This window comes from Sceloporus undulatus, chromosome 4 (genome assembly GCF_019175285.1).
Source record: "Sceloporus undulatus isolate JIND9_A2432 ecotype Alabama chromosome 4, SceUnd_v1.1, whole genome shotgun sequence".
In the NCBI taxonomy this organism is placed as follows: Eukaryota; Metazoa; Chordata; class Lepidosauria; order Squamata; family Phrynosomatidae; genus Sceloporus; species Sceloporus undulatus.
In genome coordinates, this window is record NC_056525.1 from 243,371,563 (window position 1) to 243,392,467 (window position 20,905).

The 20,905-nt window shown below is 43.0% G+C and overlaps 1 protein-coding gene across 1 annotated transcript in view; it reads right to left on the reverse strand.

Annotated features, from left to right (window-relative positions):
- Window positions 1-19,558, reverse strand: part of KCNK9 (potassium two pore domain channel subfamily K member 9) — a 106,288-nt gene extending 86,730 nt beyond the window's left edge. The window contains exons 1-2 of the mRNA XM_042461649.1: window positions 19,472-19,558; window positions 16,619-18,981 (exon numbers count right to left, since the gene is read on the reverse strand). Coding sequence (XP_042317583.1) covers window positions 16,619-17,504 — 886 coding nt within the window. The 5' untranslated portion in view covers window positions 17,505-18,981; window positions 19,472-19,558. The remainder of the gene's footprint in view (window positions 1-16,618; window positions 18,982-19,471) is intronic.
- Between the last annotated feature and the right edge of the window lie 1,347 nt (window positions 19,559-20,905).

Below are 20,905 nucleotides of genomic sequence, written 5' to 3' on the forward strand. Positions count from 1 at the left end.
GATGACTATAAAGTGGTGGAGAGAATTCGCTGCTGGCCTTTGGCACCATCTCCTATATGGAACTGATGCAATGGGAGATGGAAAGCTCTTTGCCAAATCACTGCCTCATTAGAGAATTGAAGAGAGTCAGTAAAACCCAAGGGAACTATTTGAACGTCTTCTAAGGTACCTTTGTACCCCAGAGTTGCTTCTGTGGCCCCAGGGGTCCCAGGGTTCAAAATGCTCAATATGCTTCTAAATACCCTCTAGAGTGACTGTACAAGGCTATCAGGGTGCATTATTCCATCATAATGCCCATTGCAAAATAAATAGATAAATCCAAAAGAAACTGGATCCAACCCCTACACGTGCTCCCAAATGTTCTCTAGATAATATGGGGGCATTTTACCATGTTTTAAGGAGGCCCAGAGAAGCATTTTTTATGTCTCAGAGAAGCATTTTAAACACCAGGAAGTGACCAGAAGTCATTTCTTTTTCACTTTCTACTACTTGGACATTTGTCTCAGTTTTCATCTGTGAAATGTTTGCAGTATGATATCCTCATGGTCACACCCAAAGGGTTTGTCTAGAACAGGGATGGGGAACATTTTTGCCCCTATGTCTCTCTCCTCATCCCACCCCACAGGATGCACGAGTGTTTCAACATGACCAAAAGTGATGTCCCCTCAACTTATGGCCAATTTTTTGGTTCATTCGTTCTTATTGTTTTGCTTAGGAAGGAGTCTGTGGGTTGCTCGGGGGGAACTAGCTGCATTTTGTGATGGTTTTGTGCCATTTGTGGGGACTGAAGACAAAAAAAAAACCCAAACTTTAAAATTTAGAAGGTCAGGGGGTTTCAAGGGCCACATTTGGGAGATCCAAGGGCCTGTCACTTGCAGGCTACACCATGACCACCCCTGTTCAAGATTGAGAGTTCCTACTTGTTACAGCTAAAATCTATACACCTTTTCTTCCTCCTCCTCCTTTCCCTTAAATAACTTTCATTGATGAGGAGAAAGGGGCAGAAGAAACAAAGGAAAAATACAGTAAAGAGAAGAGGAGCAGCATCTATATCTCCTGTAGCCTTTAATGAATGGCACATTCTGAAGAGTCACACAAGAAACACAGCATACAGCATCTCAAAGGGAAAGGTATGCTGAGCAAACTTAGAGAAAACCATGCAAGGTACCAAATATAATATAAATCCAGGATACAACACTTGAAGTTGATGTGATAGAGAGAATTTTTATGGACTTCCATTTACCACTTTCGCAATTTGGTTATGTACTGGTATAGCAAGTACGGTTTGTCAGTAGAGTAAATTTGGCAAAAGGCTGTCTGCTACTTTCTGTATATGATTACATAATTGATAGTTACTTTCTTGATATTTTTTGGTTTGTGTAATTTTAGTTCATTATATTGCTAGTAAACAAGCTTCATTTATATACCGCTTCATACAGCCTAAGCAGTGTCTAAGCGGTTTACAACTGTAAGTAGTTACTCTCTCTGTGTTCTTTTGTCATTTTTTGTTCACTTTTTGTATTATATTTGGTACCATGCTGTCCCTAACATACCAAGTATGTTAGGGACAGCATGCTGAAGAGGCTATGGTAAGAGCACTGTCTAGATGCGACCAAAAGACTGTTTCCAGCCTGGCCTCTGGGATTGTTCTCAGAACTGCTGAGATTTAGAGACATTCCCTTCAGACAATAATAATAATAATAATAATAATAATAATAATAATAATAATAATAATAATGTTGTGATGGTACGAATTACAGACAGAACTCCAGGAAAAACCAGGAAGACTCAAACCCATCTGTGATGGCTGGTGCTCTTCTCTTCTGTCATCCCCCCCCACACACACACACACATACTTCTTTTCTCATTTATCTGTACCAAACTTCACCATCATGACAGAATCATGGTAATTTGTGATTTTGTTCTTTGAATTTGGAGGATTGAATATTAGGTTGGTTTTAACAGTAAGAAACTGACAGGACTGGGGGGGGGGGGGGGCTTCTGCCCAAGTCATCCATATATGTGAAACCAATAGGTCAAAGGCACCATGTGTAGCCAGATGCGTCTGTAACCAAGATCCCATTCACACTACAGAATTTCAGCACAATAATTCCACTTCAGCTGTTATGGATCTGTCCTATGAGACCCTGGGTGTTATATCTTATGGAGGAGCATTTGAAATTATAGCAACATAGAATCATAGTTGGAAGAGACCACAAGGGAGATCCAGTCCAACCCCCTGCCATGCAGAAAGATATCATCCAGCCTCTGTTTAAAAAACTCCACTATACTCTGAGGCAGTCTGTTCCACTGTCAAACAGCTCTTAACATTGGGAATTTCTTCTTAATCTTTAGGTGGGATCTCTTTTCCTGCAGTTTGGGTCCATTGCACCATGTCCTAATCTATGGAGTGGCAGAAAACAAGCTTGCTCCATCCTCAATATGATATCCCTTCAAATATTTAAACACTTGTTGTTATTGTTGTTGTATTTATTTGTATTCAGCTCCCCCACACACACACACAATAAAAGGGACTCACGGCAGCTTACAGTTTAAAAGCACAGTACAATTCAAAACTTATAAAAGTGACAATTAAAATAGAATTAATATTATGTCACATCTGAACCTTCTCTTCTCCAGGCTAAACATACCCAGCTTCCTAAACCACTCCTCAACCAGAGCACTCCAGAGCCACACCAAATATGGAATAATAGTGCTATAAAGGCATGGTGCGAATGAGACCCTTGATGGCACAGAAGAACCTGAAGAATCCTCTTAGGCTTGAAGCCTTACATACTACCAGCTTGCCATAATACTGTCATCTATCCTGAGACGATGAACAGGATCTCTAAACTAAGCTGCTTCCAAATAAACTAAATCCAGTTTTCAAATAGGAGTTATCTGAAAGGATCATAGATCTTTTCTACATTTCTGATTAATGCTGGGAAGCTAGAAAGGACCTAACTGGTGTTGATCTCAGTCCCTAAGATGCAATAGTGAATGGTGGCTTCCATGTGAGTGGGGCAATGAATTCAAGTGCAGGTTTCAGTTTGAACTGTAAGTGAGCTCTAGCCCTCAATTCAGTTCAGCATCTTGGCTGGCTCTTTTAAGTTTTGGACTAAAATCTTGAGAGGTTCCTTTGGCCCATTGACATCTAAGTCACCAGCTGGCACTGCTGAAAGGTGAAAGAGAAACTTCCAATTATGCAAAAGTGCACAGTGCTAAAGAGAGAGAGAGAGAGAGAGAGAGAAATCCCATTATCACCTTTGAATTTTTCAAGTTCTAATTAGGGAACATTAAATCTCCATTTAAGGCTGCAAGTCCCTAATGGCCTCCTTTAGCGTTGCACTTTTAAATCAGAGTGGGACCAACAAACCCATGTGGCTGTCGGCTGGGTGAACGAATAGTGGTCCTTTGAGACTGCACAGGTATGAATTGGAAGAGAAGAATTTGTGGAGAGAGATTCTGTAGCAAAGCATATATTCTGAACATATAAGGGTCCCCAGTTGAAATACTAGCATTTCTCCTATTAAAGCAGGGATGGGAGTGGTGTAGCTTGTATTTATTCATTTTATTTATTTCAAGGATTTATATCCCACCTTTCTCCCACAATGGGATTCAATGAGACTGTAGGGATTCAGTGGGATTATAGTCTACATACATGCCTAGGCCCCCTTTCGTTGGATCCTAGAGCAACAGTCTCTCAAAGTCCCCAGTCGTTTTGTGCCTTCAATTCATTTCCAACTTATGATGACCCTAAGTGAGTGAGGGTATCATGGGGTTTTCTTAGCAGGATTTGTTTAGAAGAGGTTTGCCATTACCTTCCCCTGAGGCTGAGAGAGTGTGCCTTGCCCAAGGCTACCCATGAGTTTCATGGCTGAGCAGAGAATCAAACCCTGCTCTCCAGAGTCACAGTCCAACACTCAAACTACACCACACTAGCTCTCCCCAAAGTCTCCAGAGTCACGCCCACCCAAAATATTTTTTACAGACATCACTTCCTGACACCATTTTGAAAATGCAATCAATGGAAAGCATGGCATTTGGCCAACCTGGTGGAGGTATGGCCCACAAAGTGTATTGGTGGGGAGGGGTTGCCTGAATAAAGTATCACAGCTTGCTGGATTTGTTGTTGGAGAGCTGTTTGGAAATGGCTTAGGACAGGAGTGGGAATTGCATGGCCTTTGGGCCCTGGAGACCCCTACTGACACATCCTCCAAATCCCCCAAAAAGATTTCAACACAAAGCCCTAATAATTTTCAATAGTAAATATTATTGTTTTGGGAGTCTCACATCCTGAAACAGCAAGAACACATGCACATCCCATGCCCCACAAGTGACTGTGGATGAAGCAGCATTGTGGCTGCAGCCCTTGAGAGCTTGGTAAGACCCAAAATGTGGACAATTACAAACAGAGAAATCAGTTAAGCAATACAAAGACAATTACAGTATATGCAAAGAGAATTCAGAGATATAGCTGTGGTAGTCTGGAACATAGTCTGGAATATCAATATACAAAGAGATCTTACAGTCTTGCAGACTAACTGTGCAAAAGAAATTGTTTCATAAGCTTTTGCTATTTCCTTAGACGCCTGGTGTCACTGCCATGTATCTGAGAAATTCAAAGAGAAATTCAAGAAAGATATTGACAAACTGAAACATCCAGATGAGGATGACAAAACTGGCAAAACGTCTGGAAATAATTCCTTATGGCTGGTTTATGGAGCTGCGTATATTTAATTTGGGAAGAGAAGGCTAAGAGGCAACATGATAGCCATGTTTAAATATCTGAAATGTCATATAGAAGAAGGGGCAAATTTGTTTTTTGTTGCTGCAGAAACCAGAATATGGAGCAATGGATTCAAACTACAGGAAAAGAGATTCTGCCCCAACATTAGGAAGGACTTTTTGACAGTAAGAGCTGTTTGACAGTGGAACACACTCCCTCGGTGTGCGGTGGAGTCTCCTTCTTTGGAGGTTTCTAAACAGAGGCTGGATGGCCATCTGTCAGGGGTGCTTTGATGGTGAGTTCCTGCATGGCAGAAGGTTGGACTGGATGGCCCCTGAGGTCTCTTCCAACTCTTAAGTTTCTATTAAATACAACAAGTCATGTGAAACTGATACTTTCACTAGATCATTCCATAAATTTACATGAGAAGTTGCTATACTAAATTCATTTGTATTGCTCTCACCATAATAGATAAATGGATACCAGCTTGTGCAAAAAAGGACATTGTATCCATTATCATTTCTTAAAGAATGGGCATATGGAATAATATGTTCCATAAGTCTAATGGACAATCATTTGTTGCTCCACTGTAAAATTAGAAGAGCATTTTGGCCTCTTGAGTTTTGTGTAGTAATTAGTCTTGCTGATAAACAAGAAAAACTGATCAACTCTTTTATGTAACAAGAATGTTTCAGCATCGTTAAATAGGGCCAAAAGAACCAAAGCACAAGACAATTACATAAAATTGGTTGGTGACTATCTCCATTTCAATAAACGTATCACACCAAACATATGAATGTAAGAGCTCCACTGCAACACCAACATTCATCTGGAGCAGCCCTATTAAGATACCTAAATTTAACAGGAGTTCAATACCAACATTTCACATATGAGGCTGCATCTGTACTGCAGAAATAATGCAGTTTGATGCAGCTTTAACTACCATGGTTCAATGCTATGAAATTCTGGGATTTGTAGTTCTGTGAGCTATTTAACCTTCTCTCTCCCTCTCTCTCAAGTGTCACTATAAATTACAAATCCCAGGATTCCATAGGATGGAGCCATGACAGTTAAAGCAGTGTCAAACTGCATTAATTCTACAGAGTGACTGCAGCCTGAGATAAGGCTTCCTTAATTTAGCAGACAGAACATTGGATGTCTTTTTATTATTCTCTAGAAAGAAGACCAGTTTTCTGACTCAGTACAAGACAAACATTGATTTTTTAAAATGTAATGGTACCTGTCTAATGATGAATCCTTTTCATATCACACCAGCATCAACCAATGGTGAGCTCCGTGTCAGTGAGGCAATAAATCTATTCCACAGTGTAGTTCTGTAAGCTTCATAATAGTTTCAACACCTTGAGTAGCTGCTTTAAACTTTGATTGAAACCTGGAACAGATTCACTGTCACAATGATGTGGGGGCCAGCAGCTGGTAACAACTAGTAGGAGATGCTCCAAATCATTGGGTAAAGATCAGGAGATACCATCTACCAATTGCTTTTCCCAGACTGAGAAAAAACAGTTCTCTTCTATTTCCATTTGCCACACAAGCTTCCAGAAGAATGCAGTGTTTACTAGAGTTTTGTGGTGTTAAATCAAGTATGGCTATCACCTCTAAATGCTTGAGAAATAATCGAGAGCTTTCCATAACAGGAACACATGCTGATGGTGACGCTTGTTCATTTCAAAAGGCAGAGGGGTATCAACCAATTTACTTGCTTATACATAGATTTGTGTAGAATACATCCTCAAAACACACCTAATTTCCCAATAAAGAAAGCTACATTTTGTGGGCATATATAAGCCCATAGATGCTAAAATCAGTATACATTATGGATATAGAAACATTAAATGAATTGTCTAAATCACAGCCTTCCACTTTTGGAGATTTATTAGCATCTTCAAAGCACTGCATGCTTTATATGAGATCCACTTTCCATTTTTCACGAGCGATGTCTATCATTCTTGTGTACATGGGGAATTAATAAAATCAGCACATCTCTGTCCATTCATGTATATCTAGACTTATAAATGTCAGGGAAATGTAATCATTTAATAGCAAGCTCAAGGGGTTCAGTACTTGCTAATCTGAAAATGAAAGAAATGCCAAAATGAGAAAGCATTCTTGACATATTCAGTGGACTCCCTGGGTAAACAAATATTAGTACTTGGGGCATGACAGGATAGGCTTAAAGTAGCACAAAAGTGGACTGACCAATACTGATAAAAATTCCAATGTGCAGAAGCTGATGTTACTGAGCCAAGAAAGAGCAAGAGGGAAAGATAGCTCTGAAAGAGTTAGAACTTGTGCAGAATGTAACCTTATGCCAGTGTCTGAAAAGCCTGTAAGTATCACATGTGAGAAGGACACTAGCCTTTACCATCCACCCAATTTTCCTCTATTTTCATCACTCTCCAAATGTGGAAGGGAAAATAATTATCTATAATGAAGAGCTTCCTACATCCATGAATGTTCTTCACACCATTAGAATCCTTGAAAACAATCACATTGAGGAGTGATCATTCAGATCAATTAAAATTAGCAATCTAACCAAATACATTTATCTATCATCTCTCAGCCTACCAGGGAATGCAAGGCAATGTCTTGCATAATTATGAAGTTGGGAATGGGGTTATGGGCCATTGAATCCAACCTCCCACTCAGTGCAGGAACTCCAGCTAAAGCTAGGTAGCTATCTAGTTTCTTTCTGAAGATGTCCAGAGAAAGAGCCCCCACCACCTCTCTAGGTAATTGGTTCCATTGCTAAACAATTCTTACTATTAAGAGTTCCTTCTAATGTTCAATCAAAATCTGCCCTCCTGTAACTTAAAACCATTAAGCATGGTCCTTCCTGCCAGGGCAGAAGAGATCAAGCCTGCCCCCTGCTCTCTGTAATAGCTCTTGGGGTATTTAAAGAGTACAGTCATGCCACACCTTAGTCTTCTCTTTGCTAGGCTGAATATACCCAGCTCCTTCAAGCTTTACTTATAGGTTTTATTCTCTGTACCTCTTATCTTAGGGCTGAAACAGACTGCAGAAATAATCCATCTTGAAACTGCTGTAACTACCCTGGCTCAGTGCTAGGGGAGAGCCAGCATTGTCCAAAGACAACTCCATAGTCATGTGGCCAGCATGGCTGCATGGTACACTATTACCTTCCCACTGAAGTGGTACCTATTTATCAACTTGCATTTGCATCCTTTCAAACTACTAGGTTAGCAGAAGCTGAGACTAGTGGACGGGAGTTTGTTCCATCACTCAGCACTTGCTATTACCTTTGCCTGGTTAGTTCTTGTGTGTATGAGTGAGAGAGCATGCCTGTGCATGTGGATTCCCCTTTTTAAATAAACTAAATTAGTCTAGAAAACCACTTTTGGAGTTCTCTGGGTTTGAAACTGTCCTACAGTGGCTGAAAGCCCAGCTTTGTGTTACCAAAGCCCTCTCACTGCTTCCTGTTGAGCTAAATTAATTTCCCCATTGAGTATAATTTGTGGATGCCCTGTCATGCCCCCCCCCCCCCCTGCAATTTAGGTAACAAGTCCCTTTCTGACTGTGACAACACAGGCCTTGGCTACATCTGGCTTGGATTACTATAATGAACTGCTTGTGGGACTACCTTTAAAAAGTGTCCAGAAACTTCAGTTCATCCAAAGACCTACAGCAACAGCTCCGTTGGCTGCTGGTTTGTTTCTGGGCTTGGGTCCAGGCATTGAAGTCTCATATCTCCTTTCATGAGCCCACCAGAGCTCTAAGATCTTAAAGAGAGGCTCTTCCTCTCTGTCTTGCCACCTTCTCAGGCTCATTTTGTGGGAACCTTCTTGGTGGGTGTTCCAAGACTTTAGAACTCCCTTCCTAGAGAGGCTAGGATGACCAAGGCAGATTTTTCAGCTGTCAGGAACACCTGGTGGGGTTTTAAAAAAAAACACCTGGGAACTGATAATTATGAATATTCTTTCCATCTCTTTTTCAGTCCCTTATTCAAATCATGGTTTTACTGGTAAGAATGAGGATCTCTGCTGAAGTGTTAATCAGTAAACAATAGGTCATAGGGAGCAGTGATCTGCTTGTACAGTTTTGGGGAGCTGAAATGTTGTTTTAGAGAACATGAAATCCTGGGTCCCTGTTTGGGCTGCTTGAATAAGTACAAAGAAGCTTCAGTGAGGAACTGGAAACATATCATCCTATCAACCTGTGACTTTCAGAATGTCCTGAACAGCAGAATTGAAGCTATGGAGCTGCACATGGTAATACAATACTATCACCATGCCATGTCTGGGGCTACTGTCACAATGAGGAATTGATGCAGTTTGACAGCTCTGTCATGGTTCCATTCTATGGAATCCTTGGATTTGTAGTTTGATGTGGCAAAAGAGCTCTCTGATAGAGAAGTTCAAAAAGCTACAAACCCCATAATTCCATAGCACTGAGCCATAGCAGTTAAAGCAGTGTCAAACTGCATTATTTCTGCAGTGTAGATGCCGGTTTGCCTACACTCCATTAGTCTCAGGCCTAAATCCAGTTGTCATTCACCTAGAACCATTAGGAACTTGGCACACCAACATTAAATGTAAGTTCCACTGGCTTAATGGTTGGACTATCATTGGAAATAACAATAGGATTTAGGCCTCATTCCCTAGAGTTGCCAAGTTACAAGGATCATTTGCCAAGTAATGAGATGAGACAGACAGTCCGAGGAAGTGCTGCCAGTAAGAACAACAGTGAGCAACATGGATAAAGAAGCTGACCTGGAAGATGTTCTCGGCACAATGACCCTTGAACAAAATCATTTTAAAAAGGATTTAAAAGTTGAAAAGTAACAAAATTTGAGGAAAAGACTAAGGGCGCCCAGTTCAAACCAGAAAAGGAGCAATTTGTGCTGAGCAACAACTAGCTGCTGTGTCAGCCTGATGGGACATTCATATATGGAGGTAACATACCCCGAGTTCTATTTCCTAGGTTCCTGGCAATGCCAGAATGCAAGAGAAGGTGCCCATAATGTAGCCACTCACAGACATCTGTCTGTCAGGTAAAGAGGAGTCAAATCTTGCCAAGCAGGGTCATTTTCTTGTTAAACAAGGTCATGTCTCATAAACCACAATCCATTCCAAAAGAGTGCCAATGTGGACATATCCAGTCCACACAAAAGTAAAGAACTTTCCCTGAAGAGCAAAGAAAATGAGTCCCTGGGAGTTCTGTTATTCCAGCAATAGGCTGCTCACAACTGACACCTTAAGAAGGCCAGAACATCCAGAACATTGTGCACTACAGCCTAATGGTAACTGTAACTTTTAAAGGTTCCATTGATATTTCTCTAACTGTATTACGGCCAAAGGATGGCCAAAGGATGGAAGAAACTGTGGACAGATGGCCACCCAGCCTCCAAACAAGGAGATTCCAAGGCAGCATATTCCATAATCGAACAATTCTTACTGTCTGGAGGTTCTTCCTAATATTTAAGTGTTCATAGAATCATAGAATCATAGAATCGTAGAGTTGGAAGCAATTTCATTCAGCCAGGTGTCCCCCATCCAATATCTGTGCATTTCATTTTTCTGCCCTAAGTGCAGTACCTTACATTTCTCCTTCATTTTGTTAGCTTTGGCCCAATTTTCTAGTCTATGCAGGTCATTTTGAATGTTGATCCTGTCCTCTGGAGTATTAGCTATTCCTCCTAATTTGGTGTCATCTGCAAATTTGATAAGTATGCTCCCAATTCTGTCATCCAGGTCATTGATAAAGATGTTTAATGACACTGGGCCCAGGACAGAGCCCTGTGGGACTCCACTGGTCACTTCTCTCCAGGATGAAAAGGTGCCATTGTTGAGCACCCTTTGGGTTCAGCCGGTCAACCAATTACAAATCCATGTAACAATTACTTTGTCAAGACTACATTTTACAAGCTTGTTTGCAAAAATGTCATGGGGAACTTTGTCAAAGGCCTTACTGAAATCAAGATATACTATATCCACAGCACTCTCTTCATCTACCAAGCTGGTAATTTTATCAAAGAAAGAGATAAGGTTTGTCTGGCATGACTTGTTGCTTATCCTGTCATTTGAATACATTACTCCATGCCCTGGAGTAACAGAAAACAAGCTTGCTTCATCCTCAATATGATATCCATTCAAATAGTTAAACATGACTCTCATGTCACCCAGGTTAAACATACCCACTTTCTCTTCCTAAATATACCCAGTTCCCTAAGCCTCTCCTTCTACAGCATGGTTTCCAAACCTTTCACCATTTTGGTCACCCTCCAAATGGAATGTGAAAAGTTGATGAAGGCGAAAAGGTGACAGTGTAGAGATTGAGCCACCATTTTGCTCAGGTAGAGAGATAAACAATTGCATAAAATTGGGTTGCTTGGGACTTGTAGCACCGAAAGCCGGTAAAGTCAAGAATCAAATTCCTTTCATCCTTTGAAAACTTTTCTGAATTACCCAATAATGAAAGTTTCATGAGAAGTCACTTCACAACTTCCAGTGGAAAGCGGTAATATATTTTCTATACAGTGATCGGGGAGAAAAATTGGCAGGCAGCCTGTGCGAACCTGCTTAGTGAAAAAGAAAAGAAACCACATTCAAAGTGAAAGAATGTTGCAATGGGGAGTCAGGAAAGATTATATGGGAACGGAACAAATATTTTTGGGCCTGTGTTAGTGCTGAAGCTGATAGATTAGATAGACCTCTCACCTCCCAGAAAAAAAAAAAGGGGGGGGGACTCTGTTGCTGGTTAATAAAAGGAAGAATGAGCTCCATCAAGCTGAAACTCAAAACTTGGCCAAGTGTTATTAGTGCAATTGAGCTTGGAAACGTTTTGGTTCTTTCCCCCACCAATTCATTTATATTATTGCAGAGTTCCTTGCCATTTATAATAAAGGCAAACCACTTAACAGTTTCAAGAGTCAACACTTGGGTGAATGTATAGTTTTCTTACAACAGAGGAACTGAGCTCAAAAGGAAATGCATTGTAATCAGCTTTCTATGCAATCTACATTGCTTTTCTCATGCAACATTCCCTAACCATCTAGTAGCAGAAGTTGGACTGAAGTCCAAAACCCATTATAAAGATTACCTCTCAACCACAGATGTGTGGACATCATGCTGCACAAGGTGACACACTTTGAATCTCAGTTATGCCAACTTATGAACTTACACTTAACTGTCAACCCAAAATTACACATCACCAGTGAACCCATGAATCCCAGAATGTCCAGGTACATTTTCTTTGCTGCCAAACAGCACTAGGAGAGAATGGTTTCAAGAAGGAAGGCAACTGGCAGGATGAAGAATGCTTAACCTTACTCGCTGTTTATTTTCCTCTGCAAATTCCAGATACATGCAGCCCAGCTTTCAAAGCAATGGTCACCATGGAGTGCCCACTGACAGTAAAGAAATTGGAGAAGAAATTGAAGGGGGAAAGACTGAAGGAAAGAACAAGTATTTGGGAGAAAGATTAGGCATTCTTCATCTCATAAAATTACACCCTCCAAACATTGCTCTCTCAAGGAGAAGTGACAGCATTGTTTGCCAGTTCACTATAATGGTATCCTGTCTCAGCTTCCCTGTCTGTAAATTGGCATGATTAATAACCAACCTTGTCAAGTTCATATGAAAACAGACAAAAAAGCTCTTCATGGCTTACATTTTTATTGACATGACTAAACATGATAACCAGTATGGTGTAGTGGTTTGAGCATTGGACTACAGCCCTGAAGACCAGGGTTCAATTTCCATCGGTGGCCTTGGATAGGTCACATGCTCTCAGCCTCAGGGGAAGGCAATGGCAAACCTCCTCTGAACAAATCTTGCCAAGAAGACCCCATGATTGGTTCACTTTAGGGTTGCCAGAAGTCAGAAAGGACTTAGGGGCACGAAACAACAACAACCAAAATGCAAAGTGTGTGATTATAACACACCTGAGTCTGGAAACACCTTCCCAAATTGATGTGAAAATAGTCTAGAAAGCCCATCACAGATTACAGTATTACAGATATGTCTAAAAATGTGCAATTGTAACACACCTGGGCTTGTAAACATGTGGAAGGAAGTGCCATATTTGTCTGAAGAATAAACAGGATTGGCTGAGGATCCTGTTGAATGTACGGCCAATGACCAACCCAATATTGTGAAAGAATGTAAGATAAGGATTTCAAAACTCTGTGTGTAAAGCATCTATACCCAATGCTACCTCTATTCCTTTCTACCATCAATTAAGCTTAATGAAAGCACATTAAGCCTGAATAAGTTTGATTCCAGCTTATGGAGGGGGAAAACCCAAGATCAAAACCACAATAATACACAATGACAGACTTAGACACTTAAGTCCAATTCTTGATTCAAACAACACACTGAGTCAAAAAAAACCTTCTCAAAAGATGCCAGATGAACAACTTCAGATGTTTCAAAATGTCAAGGCAATCACCAAGAAATTCTAATTCCTGACTGTTGCCGTCCAAACTGATCACAAGGATAAAACAGAGATTATAGGCTGTTGGGTAAATATCAGTGGATTTACAAAGCGAGACAATCATTTAAGGTGAGAATCCCAAAGCATGCAAATTTGGAGAGGGTTTCCTTCATGAAGCACTTGCTCCACTTCTTCTTTCCTCGCTGCACTTGTAGTATTGTTTCCACACGTTCATTTCTTGTTGGCCTTGTCTCCAGCTTTGCTTCTCTCCAGGCTGTACATTCCCAGGGGGAAAGGTCTCTCTCTTTTGTTCATACTCTAAAGCATCATGTGCATTTATGATGTGCTAAAAAGTGAAAAATGGATGCCAGCAGAAATCTAACTGTCATTACAAAAAGGGTTAGGAAATGCAAACAGCACTTTGGAACCTGTTGGATGGTTTTTCATTCCAGATGTACTAACAGTATAGAAATATATTAAACACAAGAGTCAGGACACCTTTCCCAGCTATCATTGCTACATCTCACATTCTGTATCTGGACAAGGTTGTCTTTGGGACATTTTTTCCCTCTGTCCTCCCACTCAAACTTTGATAACAAATCCCTCCAGGAAATGTGAGCAATTGCTGTCTTTATGAATTACTGGATGAAATATGGAAATTTTAAATGACTTTTGCAAGAAAATCCCACCAACACCACTCAACTGGGGCAAAGAGTGCCTTTGCATTAATGCATAAAATGAGCTTTCACTCCTGAATAGTACTTCAGTGGTTTGAGAGAGGGAACAAAGTGTGAGCAAATCATGTTTTCAATGTGGTTTAAAAATAGAAACAACACTTTAAAAAAAATCACTCAGATCAGCAGACTATGTCACTATATCACTTTATAAAAATTTGTAACATGGTTGAACTGGAGATTTGAAACAGATTTCTTTTCAGACACATTTATAAGAAACAGCTGGTATATTTTCATTTGTTCTCATAGGAACTGTGGCTGATTGAAAGTTAAATCATGTCTAATTTGTCCTATCGATTTCCATGTAGCCTGCATTCAATGATCAGCACCTCAATCCTGATCTACAGTTACAAGTTAATAAGTACAGTATTAATATTTATGCAGATATTAGAAAAGTTACTTTTTTGAGACCACAGCTCACAGACTCCACCAACCAGTCATACTGAGTGGGGGATTCTGAAGCTGTAGTACCCCCCAAAACCTATTTCCAAGTCCTGTATTTCACAAATATGCCCATGGCTTTAATTCACCCATAAGTTTAATGTAGACTCATACAACATATAATTGTGTGAGTGCTTGAGGTTTGCCAGAGTCTTGCAAAGCTTGGTCTTGTGCTCACTTTCACTTTCAGTGATAATGTGCAGCTCTAACAGGACTTTTTCACTTGTAACTGCAGACTAGTGCATCTGAGCTTGTACAGTGTGCCTCTCTCCTATTCTTGAGCAATCGCAGCCAGCCTTTAATACATTCAGGATTGTACCCCATGGTTTCCAGGGTGCTTTGAACCTTGGAATCTTTTGGTTTTACAAATTAAGTACTAGAAATTCTCATTGTTTTTGGATACAATCCAAACTAAAGCAGAACTCACCAACTAAAATCAACAGGAGAGAAAAGTATGTAACTTTGGAGTTTCTTCAACATCCTCATCCCAGTGGGCTTCCTTGAACCCTTCTCTTTGCATTCATAAAGAAGGCTTCACCTTTATTGACTCTAAATATATTCTCTATTTAGTTTATATCCATCCAAACATGCATGCTGAGAACAAAATTTATAATTGTTTTATTCCTTCTTTGACTTACTATAGTGGAACAGAAGATTGTTTAATGATATACTCTCAGTTTTAAACATCCTAATAAAACAGAATGAGTACATACACTCCAACCCCACCAAGAGGAGTTGTATCGTTGTGAGTATGAGGAAGGGAATGATAAATGACTTGTATTACGTGACATCCCTGCCCCCAACACCAAAGAGAAAAGCTTACTCCAAAACATTTGAGTTTTAAATTTTAGGAAAGTCTGTTGTAAGGTGCAGGGAAGATGGATTTAGGAAGGTGGGAGACTTCAGAAAGAAAAAGTGCGCAACCATTTTTGACATGTAGGGAAAGCTTTTTTGGAAAGCAAAATGAAAACATCATCTGCAAAAGTGTCAGATTATCTTTCCAGCAAGTAATTTACTGCTGCAGGGTTTTGTTTTGTATTTTGAAGTCAAAACCAAGATGAAAGGTAAACACTCCCCCTCCCCGGCAGTTTAAAGAAGGTGCAGTGGACATTCTGGCAAAATCTGACAGCATCTTTCTGTGTTTGTGTTTATTTTTGTCATAACAAGATCTAACACTGGAGTCACAAAGCCATTTTGGATAATCAGATTGCTCTGTTTCTTCACATCTTGTCCAACAGAATAGAGTTGATGCATTATCAGCTACTGCATTCAAAATATTGTATTCTGTCTTCCACAGGTGTTTAATGTGTGTTCCTATGTTGGGAGGACCATTTTATTTCCAGAGCTGGCACATACATTTTAACATATAAATTAGCAAGCATCAAACCTCCCACTTGGTGCCACATGAATTCTCAAGTCTACAAACTGTAATTTTTTCAGACCCATTTTTTTTACCTATTCCTACCTACCCAGGACCCATGAGGTGACATAAGATATATATTATCCCAGTCAATTGATTAATCAATTAACCTTTGCTTTTATTTCAAGGGGGGGGGTCTCAAGTTTAAGGGATTCACAAATTTTGCCAAGATTAAAATACACCCCTGGAAAGCCACCTTTAATTTGTCAATAAAACTGATATTCTAAAACACTCTGAGCAGTGGATAGGTTTCTCTGGTGGCTGTTATTTTACTCCAAAGACTCTACTCCTACTTCCAAAAAGAAGAGAGGAAACTGTGAGCAGACAACAGGAATAGGAAACACAAACTGTGTGTTCCCAGTACAGTTGCCAAAGAAATGGATGGGGCCATCAAACAGAGCAACTAGAGAAACATCCACTGAGTTCCTTGCACTGGGTCCATCTTACTGCATTATTGTTGAAAAGTTGCAGGGAGGGGAGCAGGAAAAAATCTCAAAGCTCAACAGGTGTAATCTGAAAGAATTGAATTACACAATATAGTACAAAGTGAGCAAAGCACTCCACAACACAGTGGCTTTTAGGATCAGTTCTCAATGCAGAGACATCTATGCCTTTCCTGATTAAATTTTGAAATCCCATACCATTCATCTCTTCAACTCAGCCCAACATTTACTTTTCCAGTCAACAGATCACACCGACTCACACACACACACATCTCACTTGTGTTTCTTTTGTTTCTCATTTTTCTCAGATACTTTAGGGACAGACCCTGGGTGCTGTTTGGTTGCAAGTATTCTATACAGTGGATCTGAAGCTAGTTTTATTGCATACTCTGAACTCTTGGATCCCCAGTCCCATCTTAGAAGGAAGACCACTCACCTATGGTGGTGATGACCGTGATGGCAAAGTAGAAGGACCCTGCAAACTTCCACTGGACCCCAGCCCGGTGGGGTTCTGACTGCATGATGATCTCCTCAAGCTGTTGGTAGTCGTCCTGGGTGATGTTGTACTTCCCCTTGAGCCGGGTCTCCTCGGCTTTCAGCTGCTCCTCCTCGCGCATCTCGTGGTCGGACTCCAGGGCGTCGAAGACGGCGGCCCCCACCAGCAGGTAGGTGAACGTGCAGATGATCAGGGAGAGGGTCCGCACATTCTGCCTCTTCATGGCCTCCAGGAAGGGCCCACGGAAGGGACCATGTCCCCTCCTGGCATCCGGGGGATTCAACAGGGTGCAACAGATGCAGCCGCCCACTGGTGTAAGAGGCAAAGTGCTGGGCAGAGGACGATGACAGGACTCCCCAGGGTGGCCAGGGATGGGACTTCCTGGGTGAGGCTTATCTCCAGGGTGCTGAAAGGACTCCCCAAGGTGCCCAGGAATGGGACTTCCTGGCTGTCCGGGGAGCTGAAAGGACTTCCCAGGGCAACCAACTTGACTTCCACAAGGCTGCTGACCAAGATGCTGAAATGGCTCCCCGGGGATAAGTCTTCCACTGTGCTGCTGTCCAGGGTGCTGAAAGGACTCCGCAGCGATGGCACTACCACTGGGCTGCTGACCAAGGTGTTGAAAGGACTGCCCAGAAGGAGCGGGACTTTCCTTGAGGAGCTGCTGTCCAGGGTGCTGAAAGGCCTGCTCCGCTGCTCCCTGGTCGGGCTCCTGGGAGGCCGAGAGGCACAGGAGGCTGCTGGAGCGTCTGGACCAGGGACCTTGCAGCCGGCAAACTGTGCGCAGGACCTGCCCAAACCAAGCTGTCCCAGCGCGCAGGGCCATCAAGGGCGCCTCCTCAGCTCTGACCCAGCAGGAGGAGCAGAAGGAGAGGCTCCGATCCTCCAAGAAAGAAGGCCCCCGGTTTCCTTCCCTGCGAGCCCAGAGAAGGCCAGGATCCAGCCCCAACTTTCTCTTCCCCTCTGCCTTTTTTCTTCTCCTCGGGCTTTTGATGTTGGGCACTGGTCAGGCCCCAGGAGGGTGGAAAGGGGGCGGGGGTCCCTTCGGAGAAGCCGAGAAGGAAGAGCTCTTGCGAGGGGAGCCTAAAGAAGGAGGCTCGAGTCTAGGAGCGCTCATGCTCCCAGCTTCTTCCTTTCAGCCAAAGGTGCTCCAAGATCCCGTTGCATGCTGGCTCCCCAGACGGGAAGGACTATGCCTTTGTTTTAGGAGGGCAGCGGAGAGAGATTGGGAGGGAGGGTGGCCCCATCAAAGCATGGAGGGAGAGACACGCCCCTTCGAAGCCAGGCGAACCAGGGCTTCTCTCTCCCTTGACCTGATGCTCTTCCAGGATCCAGCTGTGGCCCCTCCAGCTGTATCCGCCAGGATGTCTGCAAGGCATGGGCCACGATCCGAGACTTCTGGAGGTGGAGTGAGAGGGAAGGCAGAGGAGTTACTTCCAGGAAGGGGAAAGGACCAACTTTTGCAATCCTACAGTCCTTGCTGCACTAACTCCAAAAGGATAGGATCAGCTTGAAGTGCTGGACTATTCAGCCCAGAGAGAGGTAGACACACCGAGACCCGCCTTTATCTCTTCCTCATCTGTTCCTCAGAGAGGACTACAGGCAATCTGGAGGCACAGAGGCAGGGCCAGTCTCCAAGGGGGGCCCTGAGGATCAAGGGGAGAGTAGAGACTCTGGACTTCAGAGCCACAAAGGTGGAGGAGAAGGGTTGATGCGGGAGAGAGAGCCACCTCCTCCTGGGATCTTTTGTTCCTCTTCTTGCGACGGATTCAACCGAGAAAAGGCTTCGGGCAAAGAAGGCAGGGAAGAAGGACATGCCCAGCCTCTTTCCTCCTTCAGAGGCGATGGTCTGCAGGAAAGGTAAGGATGCTGGAGAGGAAGGTTTGGAAGACCCCCCGGGGAAGGAAAGAGAAGGCTTGGGGCTTCACTTTGGGGGCACTTTGGGTTCTCATAGCCAGACTCTCGAGGCTTGCTGTCTGCCTCCTTGATAGAGTTGTTTCAAGATCCTTTGGGCATCTGGAGAGCGAGAGAGAGAGAGACAGGTGTGCCTGCCTCTGTCTTGGTCTCTTTCTCCCTCTAAAATCTCCAGCAGTTTGCAAGAGAAGATGTAGCTAAAAGCGGGATGTGGAAGGGAGACAAAGGCTGCTCAGGGTGCAAGGGATCCCTGGATCGCGAAGGGACCGCCTGGGAAGCCAGGGACCAGGCAAAGGACTTTTTTTCTTTGCTCTTTTCGGGAGGTACCCAGTATATGGACTCATCTGGAGCCCCAGGCAGAAGACGGTCAGACCTTCTCAGGTCCTGTGCTGTAGAGAAAGCAAACAGGATTAAGAAAGAGGGAGGCGGTGGAAGAAGAGGAGGAGGAAGAGAGAGAAGGAGGGGGTCGCTTTGAATCCACACTCTTCCTTTCCTGCAGAAACAAAAAGTGTGAGGGAATTCTAGACTTCTCCTTCAAGGAGAGGGAGGGAAGGTGAACCTGTGGGTCCTAGCTCAGCTAGAAGAGAAGCCCCAAAGCAACCCCAAAGGCTTGACGAAAGGAAAGTGGGATTTGTAAGCCTCCTCCCCTCCCCTTCCTGCCCTCTCTTCAGCTTGAGCAAAGCAAGCCAGCGATGGGGATGTTGCAGACCAAGAGTTGAGGTGGGTTTGGAAAAGCAAAGCCCCAGGTCTCTTGGATGTGAGATGCCTTTGACCATCTCGCATGCTGGTCTCATCTGCTGGCATCCATGCCCAGCAGCCAGACTGAGAGAGAGAGAGAGAGAGAGAGAGAGAGAGAGATCCCTGCTCTCAGCCACCCACCTTGTCTGGAAAAAGCTGGACTCCTCGTCTGCCTGTCTCCTCAGCTGCTCTCTTGTCGTCCACAATCTCTCTCTCTCTCTCTCTCTCACACACACACACACACACACACACACACACAAGCCTCTGGCCCCACCCACTCATCGCCATGGCCAAGCCCACTGGGCTCTCCTTCTTTAAAGAAGCTTCTAATTGCTGGAAAGGGAAGCCAGCTGGGAAATGCCCAAATCCAGACCTAGGGTGAAGGGGGGTAAGAGACCCCCTTTTCTCCCTTCTTTCCAAGGCATGCATCCTTTGGAATCATGGAGTTGGAAGAGACATCAAGGGCCATCCAATCCAACCCCATTCTGCCAAGCAGGAACTCACAATCAAAGCAACCCTGATAGATGTGCATCCAGCCTCGGTTAAAAAACCTCCAAAGAAGGAAACTCTACCATTTTCCAAGGAATCAAGCTGTCACGGTCAAGGAGTTTCTCCTAACGCTGAGGTGGAATTTCTTATCCTGTTGTTTGCATCCATTTCTGTGACTCCTAGTCTCTGGAGCATCAAAAACAAACTTGCCTCATCCTCAATCCCTTCAAATATTTAAACAGGGCTATCATATCACCCCTTAGCTCCTTCTCCAGGCTAAACATGCTCAGCTCCCTAAGTCTCTCCTCATAAGGCATGGCTTCCAAATCTTTCACTATTTTGGTTGACCACCTCTGGACCCACTCCAGCTTCGCAATATCCTTCTTGAATTGTGCTGCCCAGAACCAGACACAGTATTCCAGGTGAGGCCTGGTCAAAGCAGAATAGAGTTGTGCTATCACTTCGCTCAACCTAGATGCTATCCTTCTATTGATTGTAGGAAGGAAAAAAAAGGTACCCTTCCCATATCCTTCATTTACAAATGATGATGCCCTGAATTTAAAAGCCCTGGAGGGCAACTAGGCTACTTCTAATGTAACCAGTGATCCCTGAAAAATGATCTCAAGAAGGACCCTGTACATTTGGCTTTTGACCTCTGCACCTTGAACAGCAGCATAGTCTCTCCCAGGTCAGAGACTGTGTCCAGTTCTGGGCACCACAGTTCAAAAAGAATGTTGGCAAGTTGGATCTTGTCCAGAGGAGGGTGAGCAAAATGCTGAAGGTTCTGGAAGCCATGCCTTATGAGGAAAGACTTAGAGAGCTGGATATGTTTAGCCTGGAGAAGAGAAGGTTAAGAGGAGATATGATAGCCCTATTTAAATACAGTATTTGAAGTCATATCAAGGATGGAGCAAGCTTGTTTTCTACTGCTCCAGAGGATAGGACCAGGAACAATGGATGCAAGTTACAGGAATAGAGATTGTACCTAAAAAATTAGGGGGGAAGTCCTGACAGTAAGAGCTGTTTGACAGAGGAATACACTCCCTTGGAGTCTGGTGGAGTCTCCTTCTCTGGATGTCTTTAAGC